This window comes from Salarias fasciatus, chromosome 15, assembly GCF_902148845.1.
Source record: "Salarias fasciatus chromosome 15, fSalaFa1.1, whole genome shotgun sequence".
Lineage (NCBI taxonomy): Eukaryota > Metazoa > Chordata > Actinopteri > Blenniiformes > Blenniidae > Salarias > Salarias fasciatus.
The window spans coordinates 9,649,392-9,671,094 of NC_043759.1; the positions used below are offsets into that span (position 1 = coordinate 9,649,392).

A 21,703-nucleotide genomic window follows, 5' to 3' on the forward strand; every position below is an offset into this window, starting at 1 on the left:
ACACAGTACTTTTGCATGAGACCTTTCGCAGCTGACCATGTGACCCTGTGGACACGAACAGAAAAGGGCCAATCCCAACGAGCAAAACAACCCTTAATGACAAGTTGCAACAAACAGGCCAGCAGACATATGGCCGAGTGACTCCAGTAAATAGTGCTATCAATCCCAAAATCCCTCAATTAATCCCGCGGCTCGCGGTGGCAGCATTGTCTGCAGTATGTTTACAACAGCAGTGTATGCAGTCAGATTTCTAGGCATTTGTGTCAAGCAGGCTTAGAGGACATCTAAAGTATATAAGCCATTAAATACATATTGTTTGTGATCTACTGTAGTGAGAGCTGTATTACTTCTAAGGATCTGGAGTTGAATTATATGCAAAAAAGAACAATAATAATAATAATAATAATAATAATAGCTGACGTCGCTTGAGCTTTTAAGAAGTATTTTTTGATACTACCAGTGAGTTTGATTGTCTTCAACAATATTGGACGGTTCAATCAGTTCAGTCTGTGTTTCTTTCCATGTTGTCAGCAGCATATACGGGATTTTATACACTCTTGCACTTTTTTTTTTGCTTAAAGAGCAAGAGTTGCACCATTTATGTGAGGAGTGTCGAAGTGAATGGACTCACTGTAGTGAAATTAAAGAGATTACCCACGAGATGCAGTGCAGGCTTCTACACACGCACACACACACATGCAAAGCCGTGTAAGTGGAACACGTGCACGTGTGATATAGTATTTATAAAGTTGAGAAAGGAGGTTGTTAAGGGGATTTGGTTGTAGGTCAGACTTAGGAGGAGTAAAATATTCAGTAATATACTCTTGTGGGGAGTTGCTTGAATCAAAGTGACATTTCCTGCTTGATACTGCATGAGTGGATGAATGATGTTCTTGTCTTAATAGAAGACTGTGTGTTCGGGGTGAAGACACGTCACATCATGGATGTGGCTGAAGGTGTGTGAAGGCTTCCCTCGTCTCATTCACTCTGTCGGTGTAATAAGTGATGCCGTGGGGCTGAATTACCTGTCATGTGAATGAATGAGCAGGTTACAGCGGTGTGACACATCCCTGCTGCATGACGCAGCCGGGTCCGACAGGAGTGGATGCGAGACGGAGATCCATCTTCCAGCGTTAGAGAAGAGAGTGGGGGTGCAGCCGGTGTCACCCAGTCCTTCATTTTCTCTCTGCTTCAACATGGTATCTGTCTTTCAGCGTTGTCAATCCACCGCTCCTGCTTTTCTCTTTGTGTTTGGGTGAAATGTGGCATGATGGATCGCTGCACCCACAAGGGAGAGGAGGGGTGGGGGGGGGTACAGTGAAATAGGAAAGCCAGAAGCAGATGAAAATATAGGAGAGAGTGAACATAAAGAGGGGGATGGGAGGGCAGAAAATCTACAGCAGCAGCTGGAGGACAGGAATCGTCGTCTCCTGCGCTCCGTGGAAACATCCTGCTCTGACAAAGCAGTGCGGTAATGGATCATTAAGGCGCTACGCATTCATTCACGCCATTCTCATTTCACTGACGACCATCCATACATTTTCTCTCTCCTCTGTCTGTCATTCCATCACTCTGAGGCGCCGTGACCGACGGCGACTGGAGGACGGTGCTGGTGTGAGACGTGCTGGTGTGCAGCCAGCTGACTGAAGCAGGCACGCAGGCAGGATGGATGGATGGATGGATGGATGGATGCAGGAGGAGGAGAGGGGCTCCCGTCCTTAGCCATTCTCCTCACATTCACCTTGCAGTCCCAATTATTCAAGGCGGCGTGCACGAGCGTACCCTGCCAAGCCAGCCCCAGCTGTGAAAAGTGGGTCATGGAATTTAAAGGCGCACACGTCCCTGTTTTCGCCGCTCAAGCTGCTCTGGCACCGCTTTGGCTCGAGGTTCACCCGAACACTCAGCGGCTCCATGAGTTGCAGCAGTGTGAGCAATCCCGTCTCCTGCAGTGAAATCCACAAGGCTGTTGGGGAATGTGTGTCAGTGACTCTGAAGACCTTCATTATCACGTTCTCTGCTGGGGGAAAAGATGCATGTTTCTCTCTGTCTGCCTTCCTCTAGACTGGCCTATATTCTTCCACATGATTATCCTCAAGACATAAAAACATGAGTTTTCATTTGAAGTCATGCTTCATATCCCACAAATAATTTACCAGTGGTTTTACTTCTATTTTAAGACTCTCAGATTGGACTTTTAGGCATTCCTAAACCCGTCTTCTGAATGAATGAACAGTCTACTACCTAGCAACAGTGCAGCAGGCCAGTCTGCTCATCCATATGGGGCTAGACGTGCTGCAGAGAAAGGCTACTCATGCGCACATTGAGCAATCATGTCAAACCCTGATGAGCGCTTTACAGAATCAGACAGCGTACAGGAGTGCCCTACTAAACTACTGCCACACTGTGTGGCACCGAGGGGAAACACATTGGCCACCATGATGCTTTAATACGGCCCCGGCGCAGAAAGTCACGTGAAAAAGCACATGGGTCTCTTACACACTTTAACACACAACATATTCTTAATGGAAGATTGCCTCATCATGGGAAGTACATATATATTTATTTTTTTTGCAGCTGAAAGATCTAAGAAGGGAATCAAAAACTCAGCGTCTGCAACATTTAATGGACTCATTTCCCTGGCAGAAAGGTTTCAATGGATAAAAGTTTTCTGGTTAAAAATCAAACAGACTCCTTTAAATGATACAAGTTGAAACTTTTTTTTTTTTAAATCATACAGAGTCATTCTGCATTTTTATTATCAACAAAAAAAAAAAAAGAAAAAAACAAACCACACACCACAGTACATTTTAAAAACAAGAACGCTTATTGTGGATGTACAGATAAACAAAAACTGCAGCTGAAAAAAAAATTATATTTTTTCGTAATAATATCATTATCGTTAATAATAGTAAAAGTATAAAAAAGGAAAGACTTTTATTTAATCAAATAAAAACCTTTAGGCCAAGAAAATTCTCCCCTCAACATGCTACTTTAAAAATACATGCAAACGTAAAGCTCTCTAGTATGGACACTTTCGAAATACTCTCCACACAAAATTCCATGAATTATAAAATATCAGCCTCTTGCCCTGAACTGTTTCTTAGGAGAAAACCTCGACATGAATCCTGGCTCTCGTCTCATTCGGCCATGATGGCTTCCTCTTCCACTTTCGCCTCCATTTCACCGAGCCAGAAACACACACGGGACGCATCTGAAGAAATGAACCAACGCCGGCCTCGGTGCGGCGACACCGATCCAGCCCAGTCCGGACTGAGGGACAGAAATGCAAAGAGGATGCCACTTCAGATCGCACGCTCCTTCAGAGAGAGCAGATACAGACATTTTTCTCTGGTATCAGTCAACAGTGGAACGCCTTTTTTTTTTTGTTGTTTTTTTTCCAACCAAATTCTGGGAAGAACATCAAAAACAGCACCATTATTAAAATCTCCTGGATTTTCTTCAACGTGACAATCACGCTGTGTTAAAACAAAACAAAATAAAAAAAATCTACAAAGTCATACAACAAAAAAAAAGAGAAGGTTTTTTTTTCTTGATTATAAGTTTATAATATATTCTTGATCAAGGTTTTGTCTCAGTTTTTAGCATGCAAGACGGGTGCTTTGCAAGTGTTACGTTGAAACCGAACATCGCCCTGCTATTGTCTTTGGCAGCGGAGCGTGTCTATCGCGTCGCAGGATTAGGTCTGCTCCATTCCGGTTGGTTCACATCAGCTGAATGAAACTGGGCCCAACCCCAGAAACAGAGTCATGATTGTATCAGAGCTTACAGGTTATTCAGTGTGTTGGTGCACAGAAGGTAATTAACCACAATAAATAACTAAATCCACCCTTTTTTTAAACTGGGGATTATATAATTGCAACATATTTTCTGCAAACCTAGCGAGGTACTAAACATCCTAAAATTGTGTGCCCACTCAAAAAACAAAGAAAAAAAAAAAAAAAAGCTTCCGGACAATCCATGTGGTGATGCAGTGTCACGCTAATGCCTCCATGACGTATGACGTTGAGAGCAATAACTCAAGGTTTGGCACGCCTTCCCCTCTGCAGGACTCGACGGGTCGAAGTGTCAAAAGTTTCAAGTCGTCCTCAGGCTCTCGCTCGGCTGCGCTCGCCTTCAGTGTGTCAGTAAGTTAAGGTTCAGCGCTGGGTAGAAAGTGAACTGATCCTGAATGTCCTTAAAGGCAACATCAACCGTTATCACGAGAGATAAGTTGGTAGAGAATAAGTGAGCCGGGTGAGAAACAACTACAGTGTTCGGGTTTTGTGCTTAAACCTAAAATTACCGACTGATATGTATTCTGGTGCGGGAGGGCATGACAGGGACAGCATGGAGAACAGGATGGGAGAGAAGGCTGCTAATCATTCAGGTTTTGTAGTCTCGTACACGGAGAAACTGCAACACCCATCATGCCTTTGCGGTGGTGAAAAAACGTACACTCTTTCCAGAGTTTACACATCACAGACGGACAGATCCGACACGGAGATGCTCCCGCGTTGTCGAAACAAAGCCACGGAGCATCTTTTTTCCATTTTTTGCAAGCGCTGATGGAGTGGAAAATAAAGAGGGCGGCAAACGAACGGCTGAAGACCACATCGCAATCACATGAACAAGAAATGGCAACAAACAGTACATCAGTTTTTTTTTTCTTCTTCTTCTTCTAAAAGTTGTAACAGCAAAAACACCTCAGTAAAAAAATGACAAAATACATGAAGCACTGTGTTTACGTAGTGCTACAGCTAATTTCACACCCACTGCAACTTTTTTTTTTTTGTTTGTCTTTTTTTTTTTTTTTAATTTCCTTATTTCTCACCACCGTCCCTCTTAAGATTTATTGGTGTCGTTAGTCTGTATATGGCTGTTCAGTGAACTGGATTGTTTTGAAAAGTTTTTCTCTTAATTTAAAAAATGGCTCTGTGATGTTATTGTATAGGTGGCGTTCATGTTAAAGCACAGCTGTAGGTCTGGCACATTCCAGGATTCTACATTTATGTAGTTATTCAAACATGTTGGCTTTGTTCTGCTTATGTACCTCAACAGTCAAATATAATAACACACCTCCTGACTCTGTGTGATTGTGAAATGAGTGCTCTATGTATGACTTTCGTGGTGCGATGTTTGCAGGCTGCAGAATAGTTACCGACGTTTGTTTTTTTGTTTTTTTTTTTGATAAATAATTGTGTGTTATGACAGTCCATGTTGAGTTGGTTAAGTAGTTGAAAACGGATGATTCTATAGTCGAAGGTGGACGCTAATCCCATTATAGGCCCTTCTTGGTCGGAGCGCTGAGTTTTCGCATTCCCCTTATCCTCCCCAGCAGCTCGCGGACAAAGTCCTGCAGAGAGAAGAGGGCCAAGAGTTACACATTTACACACACACACAAGCTAAAGAAGGTGCTCAAATATTAACAATAAAGTCATGAATCAGCATTAAATTGTGGTTGCCTAGAATGAATTCCAGGCTAAATGAAGAAAAATCCTATGAGGAACAGTGAAAAAAAAAAAAAAAATCACGAATCGACAAACTTCATCCAGCTGCGTTTTTCCCTTTAAACCACAATACAGGATTATTAAGTGCAGTAACTCAGGGCGAGGGGATTTCTTATCTTGGGTTCAATCAAGGCATCGTCCTGAGTCCCGGTCCATGATAGTGTGACGAATATGCTGGAATATAAACCCCTCAATACAGCAGGGGTGACACCACACATGACCTGATTCCTGACGCCTCCACCTCCTCACTCTGCCGTTCTCCCTCTCTGTCCTACGTCCCTGGCTGTCTTTTCATATATCCCTCCACGTCCCTCTCTCTCTCCCTCTAACAGCTTCCTTCCTCACTTCATATCGTCTTAAGTCGTCCTTGCGATGCCTTTCCATTCTTCTCTCCGTTCTCAGCCGATTACAGCTCATCTGTCTCTTCCTGCGCAGGTGAAGACGCGTCGGCGTCTGTCGACCTTGTAGCGGTTGTTGCAGGTCTGACCTGACGCCGCACGCACACGCAGAGAGTCGCAGATAACAGATGGAGAGTCCCGGCTGGGCGAGAGAGGGCCGTGCGTGGAGGTAATGTGATTGGTCAGCACCGCTTTTAATCACCAAAATAGCTTAACCCCACCTCACCCCAACTCAGACACTGAACCACACACACACACACACACACACACACACACACACACACCAATCCATGCACTCATAAACACATGCTACATGTAGAAACCTGTGTGTGTGTGTGTGTGTGTAGCTTGTGGCCTTTTTAGCCCTTGTCGTAATCAGGTCAGGTTGACAGTGGAACGAGGAAATCATTTGTGTGTCATTGTACTATACTCTGCAAATCGAACTGCGCCGTGCGAGCGTCAATAATGTCGGTCGACACACGAGCTGTTCGGGTCGCCGATATCGAGCTTTTTATTGTATGTGACAGATGGCAGCTATAGTTAAAATAAATAAATAAACTCACCTCTGTTGGTTTGTAGCAGTCTATTAATGACTCCTGTGTAAAGAGAAGAGACAGAGGACCAAACAGTTATTAGAAAAGCTGCAACACAATGTTCAAACTCGCCAAGGCTCCTGGGTTTATCATTTTTTACAGGCACTTAATGTGAAAATTACACTCTTTGGTCCATTTCATGAGTGGCTACAGTTGAGAATTAGTGTTCAGCTATCAGAGGACTGAACGCAAAAATGAGGTCGACCTCAAGACGACAGCCTGTTGTCGTGTCTCGTCTCGAAAAAAACCCATCCAGCTTTTAGGGACCGTTCAGACGGAGCAAAAAAAAAAATAGCATTTAAAAGTGACTCAGTTATCAATGTATGGTTTAATGGTGTGGATGTAAATGGGTCAGACGGATGTGACTTCGTTGCGACTGGCTCTGTAAAGCGGGGGATTTCTGAGCGTGACATTACTGTGAATGAACAGCTGCTTTATTGATGTGCAGGGAAATTAAACGTGCCGAGACAAAAGGTTACAGCAACAATAAAGATAAGATGAATATAAAATCATTTCAATTCGGCCATAAGCGTATATCTAAGGCAGGAAGCGACTTGAAGGTACCTGCAGTTTGATGGCTCTCTCGTCGTCGCTGTTGACCTCCAAGAGGTCGTCGATGTCGATCTCCACCTCCGGCATCTCCTCCTCCTGGAACACAAACACTGCTCATTACCGAACTGCTGAAACGGAGACGAGTCACGCAGACCGGGGCCTGCAAAATTAGCCGAGGCTAACAGGAAATTAAAAACGGGGAAACTTGGCACGAATGACAATAAAGTTGGATTTGTGTTTACAGAACGCTGCGGCACAATCTCAATCACACAACGGCAGTCTCTAAATCATCCGTTTGCCTATTAGCAACAAGCACCGCGTGGAAATGTCATTGAGCTTCGGCTGAGTGGGTTGCAGGCTTTACTCAAACTTTACGCCACTTCAAAGGTCCTGCTGTTGGTTTTATTTCACCACCGGGCCTGTGCAGACGAAACACGCAGGGAGGAGCAGCGCGTCCCTCCCAGCTACCGCACCATGCTTCGTCTGAGTCCCCCCCCTTCTGGAAAGTGGATCTGCAGAAACCACGCGGCGTCTTCGCCCAGGCGGCGCCCTGAACCCACATTCAAATTAACTGCTCCAAAGTAGACACTCCTAATTAAGTCACATATGTCCACGATGACATATGTCCCGGTGTTCAGTTGAGGTAAAGTCTGATCCGAAACAATCCAGAATGATCTAAGGTCTAAAATGTTCCTCAACAAACGATTCGACACGAATCAAGAAGAAGAAGAATGCAAAGTTCACTTGCATAAAACTGAAATGGTAATATGGATTTTTAAGAGAAACTGACAGACTTATCACATACAAACCAGGGGCGGGATGCGAGGTCAAAGGCCGCGCTCGGTCCATCCCTTCCAGGTAAAATCACCTGCATTTCTTCCAGCTCAACTCAGAAATCCAATAAGTAATCATGCTGGAAACAATATAAGACGGCGCAACACGTACACCGGTCAACTGTAACAACACCAATCTAATATCGAGTTTAGTCAGTGATTTGTTTCAAACCCAGCGGCTTTTGCCAAACTTATGCAATACGCTGGAAAAGTTCCAGTTGTTTTAGTATTAAAGCACAAAGTTCAAATGCTACCACAATAAAGACGATAAGATTTTGTATGCGTCTTACGCAATAAAATGCTTTTGCTTGATCTACGAACACGTTTTGAACCTCGTGTCAATAGACAGGAAAACAAGACTTATTTCTCTACTGATACATGAACAGAAACAATCTTCTACGATTCAAATCAGGCGTTCACCTTCAGACTATTCTGGACCTTCTGTCCAGCACGCTGACCAGCAGGCTTCCCAATAACTACCATGATCTGGTATTTCAGCGTTTCTGTGCGTTGGAGCCTCTCGGAGCAGCCATGGGCGGCTTCGCTCTGAGCTCGCTCTGGTATTCAGACGGAAGAGCAGGGAGGAGGATGGAAGCGTGTTTTGATTTTCGCTCCGAGCGTCAAAGCTCAGTCACTGTGTTGAGCTTCGCGTGGGAAGGCTGATCTGTCCGGAGAGGAATTCACTCACAGCTACACCTTCGGAATGACAACACTTACACGTTGCCGCTCCATTCAGGAGGAAAATGTGACGTCTTTTGACTGGAAGTGGATTACTGTACCGCTGACATTTCCCAAAATGAATCATATACTGTGTAAGAACAGAAAAAAAAAAAAAAATCATGAATATACATGTTTCGTTTACTAAATATACACAGATTGAAAGAAATGAATAATCCCACTGGCTCTCAAAAGGTTAAACCCAGCTTGGCTGTATTGCTCACATTAAACTGACACTCCTGAACACGCACACACATGCACACACACACACACACGGTTCCCCCACCTTCATCCCGATTCCTAAGCTGCTCAGAGGCATTTACACAACCTGCATTTTAAGCAGCAGCCTCTCCGCAGACGAGCATCCCCTCCGACCTCTTTCTCTGAAATCTCTCCAGGTCTTAGCGAGAGGGTCCCGCTCCGCACTCGCCCACCCCCCCTCCCCTCCGCCTCCCTCCCCCCGTTAAGGGAACTGAAATCAGGGAACGCGGCGAAACATATGAAAGCCTGACATTTAGCAGCGCTGGAGAGCGAACGCCGTGGAGCCGCAGAAGAGAGGTTACATGAAAAGACGACATCAGAGGAGAGATGAGGAGGGGAGGATGAAGAGGAAGGGAAAAGGGGGAGTGTGGGTGAAATGATGATGATGATGAGCTTAATGACATTGAAGTGTCATTAAAAACGAGTCAAGACCTGAATTATTTTTCTTATTTCTTTTTTTTTACCTTTCAACAAAATGAAACTATGAAATCATTCAGAACTGTGAATTAGTTTAACCTTTAGTCAGATAATTCTGTTCTTTCAGTCTCTGGCAGGAAAACAGGAGCAAGCTAAAGGGTTAAACTCCGAACAGAGGATCATCGGAAGACAAAGGAGACAAAAGCCAGGCTGATTATAGAAAATCAGGTGAGGGGTGGAGATCGAAACGTGCAAAAACACGTGGCTATATAAACATAACACAAATGACAGCCAAATATGGAAACACACACACACACACACACACACACACACACACATATCTTGAAACCAAGGCGAGTGAGTGCAGGTGCTGAAAACAGCCTTCATAGCCTCATTGCTGAGTTAGTCTTTCCAGAAGATTTTCTTTTGATGGATTGAAAAAAACAGTTATTCATTAGTAATGCAAAGTTTTTATTGGAGTTTTTTGGATTCTTATTTAATGTGTGTAACTTTAAATATCTTTTAAACAGGATTTAAAAAAGAAAGTCCAGTTGTCCATGCAAATTTGCTTTAAGACTCAATTAAATAGAAATTTTAATAATCTTCAAGTAGTGCAGGTTATTCCTGAAAGGTCAAGTTGTTCAGAAAGAAAGCCAGGAGTTTCCTCTGTGCAATATGGTGGTCTGCAGGTTTTCATGCACAGAGGAGCATGACCGTAATAATAATGGAGATCTGTCTATCAGTCAGTCTGAGGAGGCTATCAGCACGCCTGTGTATATGTGGCCCTGGATTTTCCACTCGTCAGCAGTCCGTCACTCTCTGCCACTGTGATTGATGACGAGCATCATCTGCATGGGAAGCAATGGTGTGCAAATCCACGCACACGTTTGTGTTTTTTTTCCCCTTTTCTTTTCTCATCATTTATCCTCTGCAAGAAAACCACAAGGCTCAGTTCCTGCAATGCCTGACTGCAAGCACAATGGAAAGAAACACACACTCACACTTCTCATGGCGATGTTGCTGTCCTGCTCGTGATCGAGAGCCTAAAATAGCTGGGTTCACACCCACTACTCCCAGCAAGCTAATTGTCATTTTTCCACAGTCGGGGGTGACAAAGTGTCAGCACACAGTGGTAACAGGCAGAAGGACACGGGCACTCACAAACAGAAAATAATAATAAAAAAAAAGTAAAATCAGCAAGTAACACAACATTGTGCTTGTGCATATTAATTCTGAAGAGACAGCTGGATTTCCATATTCAGATACAACGATGAAAAGCGTGAAAGAGAGCTTGTGTCGTAAATAGAGGATAGTGTGTGCAAAAGGAGAAGAAAAAACAAACAAACAAGGAAGACAGTGTTTGTTGTGCTGAAAGAAACTGTGTGAAGACTTTGTGTAAGAGCCGGAGAGAGAGACTGGCAGCCTGTGTGTTTGCAGAGCGCCGGGAAAGTGTTGCCTGCACGTGTGCCAGACTTGTTTTCCACCGAAAGTGAATCAGCCGGCAGCGTTTTCAGTCTGCTTCATCTGTGATGAGGCGAATCAAAGCTAACGTGAGCGCGGCCCGACTCGCTGATTCACCACCGGCTCTATTCAGACTCTGTTCAAACGCCGTCCACAAACAAAAGAGTCAAAACTCTCCGCGATATGGAATCGCCATGTGCAGCCAAGTGATTCATGATCAGTCCCTTTTTATGCAAACCAGAACAACCAGTTGTGTTAAAAAAAACAAGCCTCCCTGAAGAGGTAATTACAGAGAGGTCTTTTCCCGGCTGCTAATTCAATTGCTTGAAATAACGCCACAGTGAACGCGGTTTAACTTCAGAAACGGCGAGTCTGAGCGGCGGCACGTGACGGGGCACGAGGATCAGCCGCAAAAATGTGTCAGTATGTCTGTTTACAGCAGTTTTTCCACACAGAGAAGCGGCCACGATGATCGCCCGTATGGTTGAAATGAGTACAATTCTTTATTTTATTTGTGATTTTCAGTTTTCTAAAAACAATTAAAGGATGAAAATACAAAATGCACCATTTCTTTTTCAAGAATCTCAATTTAGATACAAATATAGGTGAAATACTACTCTTTCTTCAATCAATATGCCAATCGGAGCTATAAGATGCTGTAGCGGTTTGCGCAGTCGGCTGTATTTAGCCGTTACGTAACGCAATCCACCTCCTGGGGGTCACACAAAGCCTCACTTTGCAGGAATGAAACCTTTTTTTTTTTTTTTTTTATTGCTAATGTTAATTCCCCCCTCAGTTTTAAAGGGTGACATTTAATGACTGCTAAACGAAGGGATTATGCACCGATTATCACTGCGGCCCGGAGGCGACTACAGAGGGACGGTTTCACTGGCGGACCACAGGAGCTGTCAGGTACACATGATGTGTAAGCACAAGCTTAGTGGCCATCACTGCTGTCACTTTTTCTCTCTGGACATTTTTCAGAGAGTGCTATGTGCATGTGTGGGTGTTAAAAAAAAAGAAAGAAGAGCTCTGGTTCAGTGCAGAGAGCAGGGCGACTTTCAATCTCAGCCTGTAACGCTGCACTGAAAACGACTTTCTCCATAAAAATAAACAAATTGGGGCCGACACGGACAGACAGGTATACATGGTTTTGCACAGGAATGCTGGGAAAATGTTATAAAGGAGGAGAGCACAAAAATAATACAAGGCAAGGAAGGAAGATTTCAAAGGGACAAATAATGAGTGTAACAGCAAGGTGGAAAACGATGCAGATGAAAGTAAAACTGTGAGATCACTAATGAGAATGCATGAGGGAGAAGGTGAGATGCTGGGAGACGGGAGAGCGCGCTGATAAATGGGTCACCGGTGAGGATGATGATGATGCAGAAGTGAGAGGAGGATTGTACAACACGAAAAGCTCGTCGCTCAGCTCCCCTCTCCGTTCGACACCGCGCTGCGTCACACCTCAAGGTGGGACGGATTCATCTTTGGAGACGGAGCGAAACGAGGTTAGAGGAAGTCAAGCTACGGCGCGTACAGGGAGTACGTGGCGAGGGCAGGATGGGAAAACGAGCCGGGTGGATCAAGGTGAGTGAGGACGAAGGCAGGCGGTAAAGAAGCACAACTAAATATCACGAAGGAGCCCACGTCTCACAAAGTACAGGAAAAAAAAACTGTTTAAATCATAGCAAAATGAAGGACTCTCTCCCCTCTCCCCTGTCCTCTCTACCTCCCTCTGTTCAGCACCTCCCTCTTGCCCTGCAGCGGTGCAATTTGCTGAAAACCATACACCGTGGATGATGCGACTTCACCGGATAAAGTTAGCTGCTGCAGCAAAAAGCTCTTTCCCACGCTGATTCAGCTGTACTCCAGAGGACACGGTATATCAGAGAGCAGCAGCGGTAGGAAAGGAAGCCTGCGAGGGAGAAATTAATCCTCTGAGGAAATTTTGCAGTTAAAAATAACAATGATTATCATGCACAGTGAGAATTGGAAGCTCATTGTGATGTAAATATCTTAATCATGCGATCTCACTGTGGCTGCTGCTTCAGTAACATCAGGCCAAACGGCATTACGTTTCCAGCACACGGAGGTCATGGCGCGCTCTGATCCAGATCACAGACGGCTTATTTTTGTGTGAGGTGCATTTTCAGTAGAAAACTTTAAAATCTGACATTAGACCGGAGTTTGGATCAGCGAGCTTATGGCTGGAACGTCGAACAACAATCCCGCCGAGGGTTGCATCAGGAAAGGTATCTAAAAAAAAAAAAAAATACTGTGATAAATCAGGACTGCCAATCCAACCCGCTGCGAGCCGTGATAATATCGCAGACTTTCACACTCTAGTCACTCAGAATAGGCCATTCCAGTGTCCCAGGTGTCCCATTCCACATGAAATTCTCCAGTGAAAAGTCTGAGGAGCAAAAAAAAAAAAAAAATCACTCAAGCAGCCGACTTGGAGGAGGGCTGATCGATGTATGTTCAGAGAATAACTGAGTCATATATATCTCTTAAAGGGAGGAGATTATGTTAATGGTAGATTGATAAACTACTGTTCTGCATCAGCCTTTAATTCATGTGTTTTGTATGATAATAGTGAATCCAACTGCAATCTACAAAAAAGCACAGACTTTATATACAGAAAAAAGATGTCCAGCATCCAAACACAGTTTGACACATCACTATGCTGCAAAAGAAAAAATAATAATAATTGATTTCATTCTTCCTTTGGGCTATAATTTTCATTTAAAGCCTGGCATACTGCTGCAGGTTGTCTGGAATATAAATCACAGCATCTGTTTTATGACTTGATTTCTACAGTTTAGAAGATTTACTTTACAGTTTTGTTTACCAGACAGTCGCAGCCCGAGGCTCATGTATTGACAGCTGGGGCTCAGCTGGACCTTTACCCTCTGTGCAAAACAATGCCTGCAGACAAGCTGGGCTAAAAACGTCAATAGCGCCGGGGTCAGACGCCCTCAACCAGGCAGCCGATGCAATAAATAACTCGTAAAATTTATTTTCCATTCATTCAAAGGCTTATTAATTAGCTTTTTTTTTTTAAAGACATTTATTATTAAGTGTTCTAAGATTGGCTCGTTTCTATTCACCTAGCAGGTGAGCGGCTGCACTTTGAATGTGCGCAGTCATTCAGGACGTGCCAGTAAACAACACACCCATACACTCACACACCCCTCTGACTTTGAGAGTCAAAACAAGAAGCCTCCTTCATTTGTTTTTTTTTCCCCCTCCTCATCATCAGTCCCTCTCAGTCTTCCTCTCAGATGCGTGTGAATGATGGCAGTGTCTCGCATCCTCTCGCAGCGGTTGAACAGAGCGTGAGTCAGTGTTTGTACACAGCCGGTTTATAAATTGTTTTTACGAACCCACAATGCAGGCAGTGATTATGAGGAGGAAGATGTCAGAGACAGAAGAGTCTGTGCGAAGCGAAATGAAGTCTCATCCTTTCACCCGTGGCAGTGGGTTTCCACCGAGCAGCCACTTCATAGACGCTCTTCTTCATTTTCAATACATATTTCAGCAGTTTTCAGACGACATTTCATATGAAACAAGTCACGTAATCCAAATTATGCACATGGAAACCATCTCACGGACAACTGTACTGAATTCCTTTTTTTTTTCTTTCACTGAAGAGACCTAAAAAACATCATTCTTCATCCCAAAACTTCCCACAAGTGCACAAGTTCAATCGGGACGAAGCCAGAGCCTTTTTATCGTCAATGTTTTTTGTATTCCGATTGCTCTCTCCAGTCGATTACTTGCCGGCCACATGTGGAATGACTTCTGATCAATTATGAGGTTAATAACACACTCCGGCTGAGGTGTCGTGCATCAGTCCTGACAGGGTTATCACATTATTGACGCCCTGATTGAACCTCTCGGCACACATGGAAAGTGTGTGTGATTCATGTCAGCGGCAGAACTGAAGTGGCCCTTTCTGCATCTGCGTGGCAGCCACTAGAAGAAACTCTAGAGCGATGAAGGAGGTGGAGGAAGATAAAAGGCAGGTGGGTGGACGTCCCAGTGAGTCAGGAGTCGAGACGAGAGAGAGGAGGAGAAGTGTGGAGAATGACGGCGGGATGGAAAATGTAAAAAGGCCAATAAACACTGTGAGCTTTGTCTTCAGATTTGCTTGTGAAATAAGACATTTGACACCGCTTTGCTACCGCTGTTTTCATTTTTTTTTTTTTATCATTACAGTTTCAACAGCTGCTGGATATCCGTTTGCGAAGAGGCCTTGTTGTCAACACCTCTGATTTGTTTAGCCGCACATGCACATGTCTGCAGGTGCTGCATGAAATGTGTCAACGCTCCGCTCGGACACCGACACTCGGCAAGCAGCTCCTATATTTATCCAAGCAATTTTAAAAGCCCGATGAAGAAAGGTCTGCCTCTCCAGGCACAGATAACACACACACACATACACAACGGTGACCTTCCTGGACGGATCCACAAACACATCAGGGTCACAGATTCAAATAACCGACTCGTTAAATCTCCTGATGATTGAATCTGTCGGCCTCGCTGTAATGACTGCTTGTGTTGGTGGCCATTCTGTACTGTTGTGGTAGTTTTTTAAGAAAGGTTCTGATCTTTAACAACTGACTGAATTCCCCATTATGTATACCTGGATCTATAGAGATATAGAGAAATGCGCCTTTGAAAAACACCCTGTCCAAATATGAAGAGCTCAATGAAATTACAGACGACAAACAAAAAAAGTGGGGGGAAAAAAAAAAAACTGCAAAAAAAAAAAAAAGCTAAAGTCGCCCAAACATGGCCGTCCCAGACGAAAGACGCGCAGTCGTAGTGATCTGTCATGAGAGATGATCAGGGACTGCCGTTGCCATGGCAATGCAACCACAGACAGCGGAGATGATCATCAGAGGGTATGAGAGATTTCACGCGGCATCACTACGCCGGGCAGCGTGACTGATGCGATGAGCTACGGCCACCAACAACCAATAAACAGACAGGAGTGAATGAAGACCAGAGCGACGCCAGCTCTGCAACAAAATGAGACTTTACAGGTTTTGGCCGCATTTACATTCTCCATCCACCACTGAGCTTTCTCCTTATACGTAAATGCTCCGGCAAAAAAACTAATCAAAACTAAATAGAATCCTCCAAATACCACTTTATTTTCTTTGCTTGTACTGTTGTGCCATTTTTTTTTTTTTCATAATCAGACCAATGTGATCGATCTCAAGACCCTGCAACAAAGAGCAGCCATGTTCAAATTAATGAGGTGATCAGGCTTCACTGCTTGTTGTCGTCAGTCGGGGTGAGACGCGTTCAGCAGCTCTTTGAGGAATGTCTCATCTGTCAGCTGTCACACGTGATGGATTCATATTTATAAATGGAAGTGTAAAAATAGAAGCCTATAGGTTCATCAAGACCTTAAACTTTCCAGTACGTTACCAATATTTGTGTTTTGCCTCAACATAGTCGATTTGCACCCTTTCCTTCAAAGTCCAGATGATGCACGGCTGCTTTGCTTTCCAGCCGCAAAACATGAAATGCAAGGAGAAACGTTTCTGACAAGGTCACAGGAGGAGAACAGATCGAGCAAGAGGTTCGTTTTATACTACCTTGAAGCCATCGTTTATGTCATTTGGGGTCAGAATTCTGCAAAACAATCCTTGATGTTTTTGCTCATGATGCGCACAAATAACTGCCCGGAGACCCTCCAACACAAAATAATGGAGAGACGAGCCAAAAGCCCTCCCTCCCTGGGGTGGATGACGATCACTGAGAGAGAAAGCGAGCAGCAGACGCAGATATCAGCATTATCATCGAGAAGACGCTTCCTCTCCAGCTTCTCTTTGCTCCATTTGGTCTGAATGTGCACACTGACCTGTGAGTTGTGCGTTTGTCCTCAAAGCTCATCAATTCATGGAAAATACCCCCGACTGCTCGGCCGCCCCGCGTCTGCCAGAGAGTGGCAGGGCATCATCGACTCAGAAGAGCCCGTGCGGCACTCGTACACACTCGCGGGCCCATCCATAAAAACATCTACACAGCGGGCCTGAGGGCAGAGCGCCGTTCGCCGACCGTGTCTGCGCTCGTGCACGCCAATGGGCTTCATTGAGTTGGGGGGGGGCGCTCTGGTTAAGCTGCCGCAGAGAAAGTAGGGCAGTGCAACGTCTCCCTCTGCTTATTCTGCAGTGTGCACCCCGACAACACACACAACTCAGCACACGCAAACAGATTTACCACCGCATCAATCTTCTGCCTCAGTTTTTTTTTTTTTCCTTTCAATAACCTTCATCGATTACACTTGAGACATTCCCAGACTCGACTCCACGCTGACACATTGCGCCTTTTAATCACCTAGACTTGACTTCAGCAATCATTCGTACTCTGGTAGAGTCTCTCTCAGAGCAAAGTAGGCGAGTTTGTGGGTGAACGATCAGCTTTTTTCCCCAAAGAAGTGAAACACAGCCACTACAGTATGAGCAACGAGCAGAACTTGGCTCTTTTTCCTCAGACAACAATGTGACAAAAATCAACACATTGATATATTTTGGGCTTCTGTAGAGCTGTGGGAGCACTCAGGCCCTCGACTCGCTCGCTCCCTTTAAATCAAACCCCCCCCCCCCCCCCGTTTCCTCTCTCCTTTCTCTCTTCTCTGTCCTTTGAGTGGCAAAATAAACAGAGGCAGCAAATCCCGGGTGAGCGGAGGGGGGAATCCATCTCTGACAGAACTCACCTTCTGTTATCCTATATTGCCCAGAGAGCTGGAGGTGGGGGAGAGAGAGCAGCTCTTTCCAGGCAAAGGGAAATTGAGTAAAGGACAAAGATATTATGATAAAAGACGGAGAGCCACAAAGTGAAATGACATCCAAATACAGACAGTTTGTCCTGTTTCTTTATATTTCTTGTTGTTGCAAAGGTTTTGATGCCACTATTATGTTTATGGACACCAATTAACCTCACGTGCATGTTTTTGGACTGTGAGAGGAAAATAGGCACATGCACACACACAGGTGAAACAAGGACTACATAGACAATGACCGAAAACCTTCTCGGCATCATCTAATTTGAACAAAAACTCCAAGTATTCATTCATAAAGACTGAAATACAAAGAGAGACACACTGTTTAAACAACTACATGAATAAGTACTGCATGTGCACACTTTTATTACCGAAACACCGAAATCTATCCTGTCCAGCAGGAGACAAATTCCAGTATTGTCTGAGGTTACTCCTTTTCCACTATATTGCATTTCTCCATTAGCACACACACACACACACACACACACACACACACACACGGCTTTGTAATGGTCTCTCATGCATGTAGTATCAGGTTCTCTTATGAAACCGATACAGAGGCTGACCTTTAAGCCTGTCCAGCATGGTCAATCCACTCATGCAGCCACATAGAAAGCGCACACACACACACACACACACACACGCACACACACACCTGTGTCCCGGCCTCAGCCTGAAAGCATCAACAGACACGAGGAAGGCGCGATATCCTGTTTACAGTCATGTGAGCAAACGGCGCCGGCGAGGCCGTAAAGTCCACCTGCTCAAACATCGCCCGTCTCCGGCTAGTGACGGCTGAACGAGCAGATGCCCGGATGAAAGAAGGCTTCGACGGCACGCGTGAGTGAAACCTTAACAATAGACCAAAGTGACACCGTGTCAAAATAAAGATATAGTGTTCTCATTACATCCTGTCCGCTGAAATCCTTCCGGGTTCTCCGTCTTCCTCGCGTCACACTTTTTCCAGCTTCCAGCCGGATGCCAAGGGACTATCATGTGATGTTATCTCATTTGCTGTGTTAAAAGTATGATAGACGCCGAGGATCGCGCTGCTGGGAATAGCTGTGCTCAATCTGGGACTGCAGAGGCTTCGGTAAGGCGACACTCTCAACCCAGAAATCACAGTGAAGACTGGATTTTTATCCACCGTTGTTTTCCTAACCATCTGAACAACAATTTGCATTAAACAAATCAAAAAGTCACGCAGGGCGGCCTTCTCGGGAAACAGCGAGGCAAATGTCAGGGATCGACACAGCGAGGGTGCAGCCTTCCCATGCCGAACATCAAATGGCTCAGTGCCGGGGAAGCTTCATAGGACTTGTAGATCAAGCACACCTGCTGACGACAGACTGACATGGAGCGGAGGAGCGAGCCGGCTTTGAAGTGCAAACCGGTCCACTCTCAGGCAGCCTCCTGCTCCTCGTCGCTCATGTGAGAAACACAGCAGGCCCATAAAGAGAGGAGGAAGCTTGCAAACAAAATGACAGTCATAAAAAAAAGGAACACCAGCGTGTTTTAAATTACTGCAAAAACACTGGCTTGTGGAGCACTGCTGGCAGCTTCAGTCTGTCATGAGCTATAGGGAATCAGAACGCCTATATGCACACATGCCAGTCGTCTCTCTGCCTCCAGTGCGAGAAAGAAAGAAATATCTGCATTTCAATGACTTGTCAGCAGAACGAAAAACTCCCGACGTTGACGTCGAGCTTTCCCCGCTGTGATTTGTGCAGGTGTTTCTTTCCGGCATACGCGCACACGCTCCGCAAGCAGCCTAATGACCAGAGATGCTTCTGCACATGGATGATCACAGGCGGCACACGCCCCGCCGCCGAGAGCCTCACACATCTCTGGGCACGTGCGAATCCATGCTCGCACTGCCATTTTTCCCATCTCCGATTGGCTGGGTGTGAGGCGACAGACATACTGCATGACTGAGGTGTGTGTGTGTATGTGTGTGTGTATATGTGTGTGTCTGTGCAGACCATAAGCAGAGAGGAAGGGGGTCAGAGTCGGAGGAGGTGATTGGCTGGTGAGGAGAGTCACAGCATCAGCACATCCTTAACCCACTGCCCTTCTTTCTCTTTCTCCAGCCCCCTCCCCCAATTTGGCTCCGTGGGGCAGCATACTGTATGTGGCTGACACACGCGCGCGCGCGCGCACATGCATACACACAGAATTTCTGTTTCTTTCTCCTGCACCTCATGGCATCCCACCCCCCCTTTAGACGTTAAATAATGCGACTAATAAATGTGAGAGCACAAATTATTACCTATCAATACTGTCTGACTACAGATCCTTCTTTAAAGGTGAACTGGGTTTAAAAGGTCAGATGTTTGCTGCAGGAGCGGTACAGACATTCACGGCACTGCCGTGCGGTTAAATGGGTTACTGGCACAATGAGCCCGGATTTGCTCTCGAGGGTTGAGAGCCCAAAAATGCCCCAGATGAATGTCAGTCACGGGGAATTGGTTCGTTAACGCTTGTCAGCATGCAGTAAGGAAACGGAATCCGACATACAGTCCCTGCGAGCGACGGAACGCACTAATGAGACTGGTGCGTAAAAAAGCGCAAATGTGCGGTCCCTGTGCGTCCCGATCCAGCGGACCCGGCCTATCCTTCCCTCCAGGAGCGGGATGCAGAAGTGCTCACACATTAGATCAAGCAGCCCGAATAGGCTTTCAAGAATAAAATAAAAACAAAGCCACATTATGAAGCCACACAGCCTTTTATTATCTTGACCGCTGCTGTGCCATCTCCCTGAAACGCATAAAGCCAGCAGGTATCACAGGACAAAGGGATTAACAAACCAACAGCGGAGACAGAGATATTAAATTCAGGATGTGGGCTTCACTGAAATTACTGTCATTATATCCTAACATAATTGCAAAGACGGTGCATTTCAGTGTCTAAAACAATAGATCAGTTCTGCTGGATCCAGATTCTGAACCGGATCCACACAGTCAAGTCAACTTCAAACGATCCTAAACGCTACATTTGAGCCATGCACCTTCAGAATTAACAAAGCCTCTATTCAGGATTTGTCTCCAGAAGTTAATTAAAGCTGCGAGGACGAAGAGCGCACCAGACTTTGCGCTTTTTCTTCTCTCCACTCACCTCACAGTCGTACAACTCGCTGAGCTGCTCGATGATCCATTCCTCCAGGACGAGTCTTTTCCGCAGCTCTTTCCTGTCGTACTTGACCGTCACCTTGCCCTGCTTCTTCTGGACCGGGTCGTCCCCCGTGATGGGGCCGGACGCGACGCAGCCCACCCCGGGCGCAGCCTGGAAGAAGACGCGGCTCCCGGCCGCGGGCAGCGGGGCGCTGGTCTCGGTGCTGGCGGCCGACATGGCGTGATGATGAGGAGGAGGAGGAGGAAGAAGAAGAGGCTTTCCTGTGGACCTGGATGCGTGAGTGATGGGGGCGACCACGGTGCGGGGCTGAGGCGTGTGCGGCACGGCGGGACCGGAGAGTGGCGAGCAGCTTTTTAACAGCTGCTATTTAAAGCGCAGCGCCGGAGAAGGAGGAGCCAGCTGGGAAAAAAATAATAAATAAAACTGTCTCCTCCTGAAATTAAAACCAATAATCAACAAGATTGATCTATGGAACATGACACTGTAAACATGATGATATGATTAAAAGAAAAAAATACATATATGTAGAAATTAGTAACCAGAGTTGCTGATTTAGCAGTTTCATTTAACTCTAAATGAAAAAAAAAACTTGTTTAAGAAAATTTCATGAATGTTTTATAAAATGTGTGATTTTTTTTTTTAATCTTATTTTTTAAATTGCGCAGGCAAATTGATTAAATTGTGCTTCCCTTCACCAGTGCTCAAAAAGAGGAGCAGGTCTTGCTTTTCTATCTGTCCTCTCCTGCCACCTTGTGCAGGCTTTCATCCATTCACCCAAAATGTGTCTGAGGGTGAAGGTAGATCAAGTTAAGCCATTTAAATTGTGTTCAAGTATGGTTTTCTTTTCATCTGCCAAATCCCACATATTTTATTCAGCAATAACTTCACACTTTGTAGAGCTCTGCTGCTTTCATAAATCTGTAAAAAAATCAAAAACACTTCTCTTTCTGGACCACAGAAGTAATTTATTATTTCTAAAGCACTACAAATTCATTGTGTAACTTTATCCAAATCAACAAAAGGCAAAGGA

General features: G+C 45.1%; 1 protein-coding gene across 1 annotated transcript; it reads right to left on the reverse strand.

Annotated features, from left to right (window-relative positions):
• Positions 1–2,881: 2,881 nt before the first annotated feature.
• ppp1r14c (protein phosphatase 1, regulatory (inhibitor) subunit 14C) lies at positions 2,882–20,995 on the reverse strand. Its single transcript, XM_030109714.1, has 4 exons — positions 20,656–20,995; positions 7,063–7,146; positions 6,469–6,501; positions 2,882–5,353 (listed from the first exon to the last, which is right to left on the reverse strand). The coding sequence occupies exons 1-4, from the start codon at positions 20,887–20,889 to the stop codon at positions 5,279–5,281; spliced, it is 426 nt and encodes a 141-aa protein (XP_029965574.1). The 5' UTR covers positions 20,890–20,995; the 3' UTR covers positions 2,882–5,278.
• Between the last annotated feature and the right edge of the window lie 708 nt (positions 20,996–21,703).

Excerpts from the sequence above, each read along its gene's own strand:
- ppp1r14c (XM_030109714.1), bottom strand. The coding sequence starts at position 20,889 with ATGTCGGCCGCCAGCACCGAGACCAGCGCCCCGCTGCCCGCGGCCGGG. Across the intron at positions 7,147-20,655 it reads GCGAGTTGTACGACTGTGAG|GAGGAGGAGATGCCGGAGGT; the intron begins GTGAGTGGAGAG and ends TTTGTGTTCCAG. Across the intron at positions 5,354-6,468 it reads ACTGCTACAAACCAACAGAG|GACTTTGTCCGCGAGCTGCT; the intron begins GTGAGTTTATTT and ends TTCTCTCTGCAG.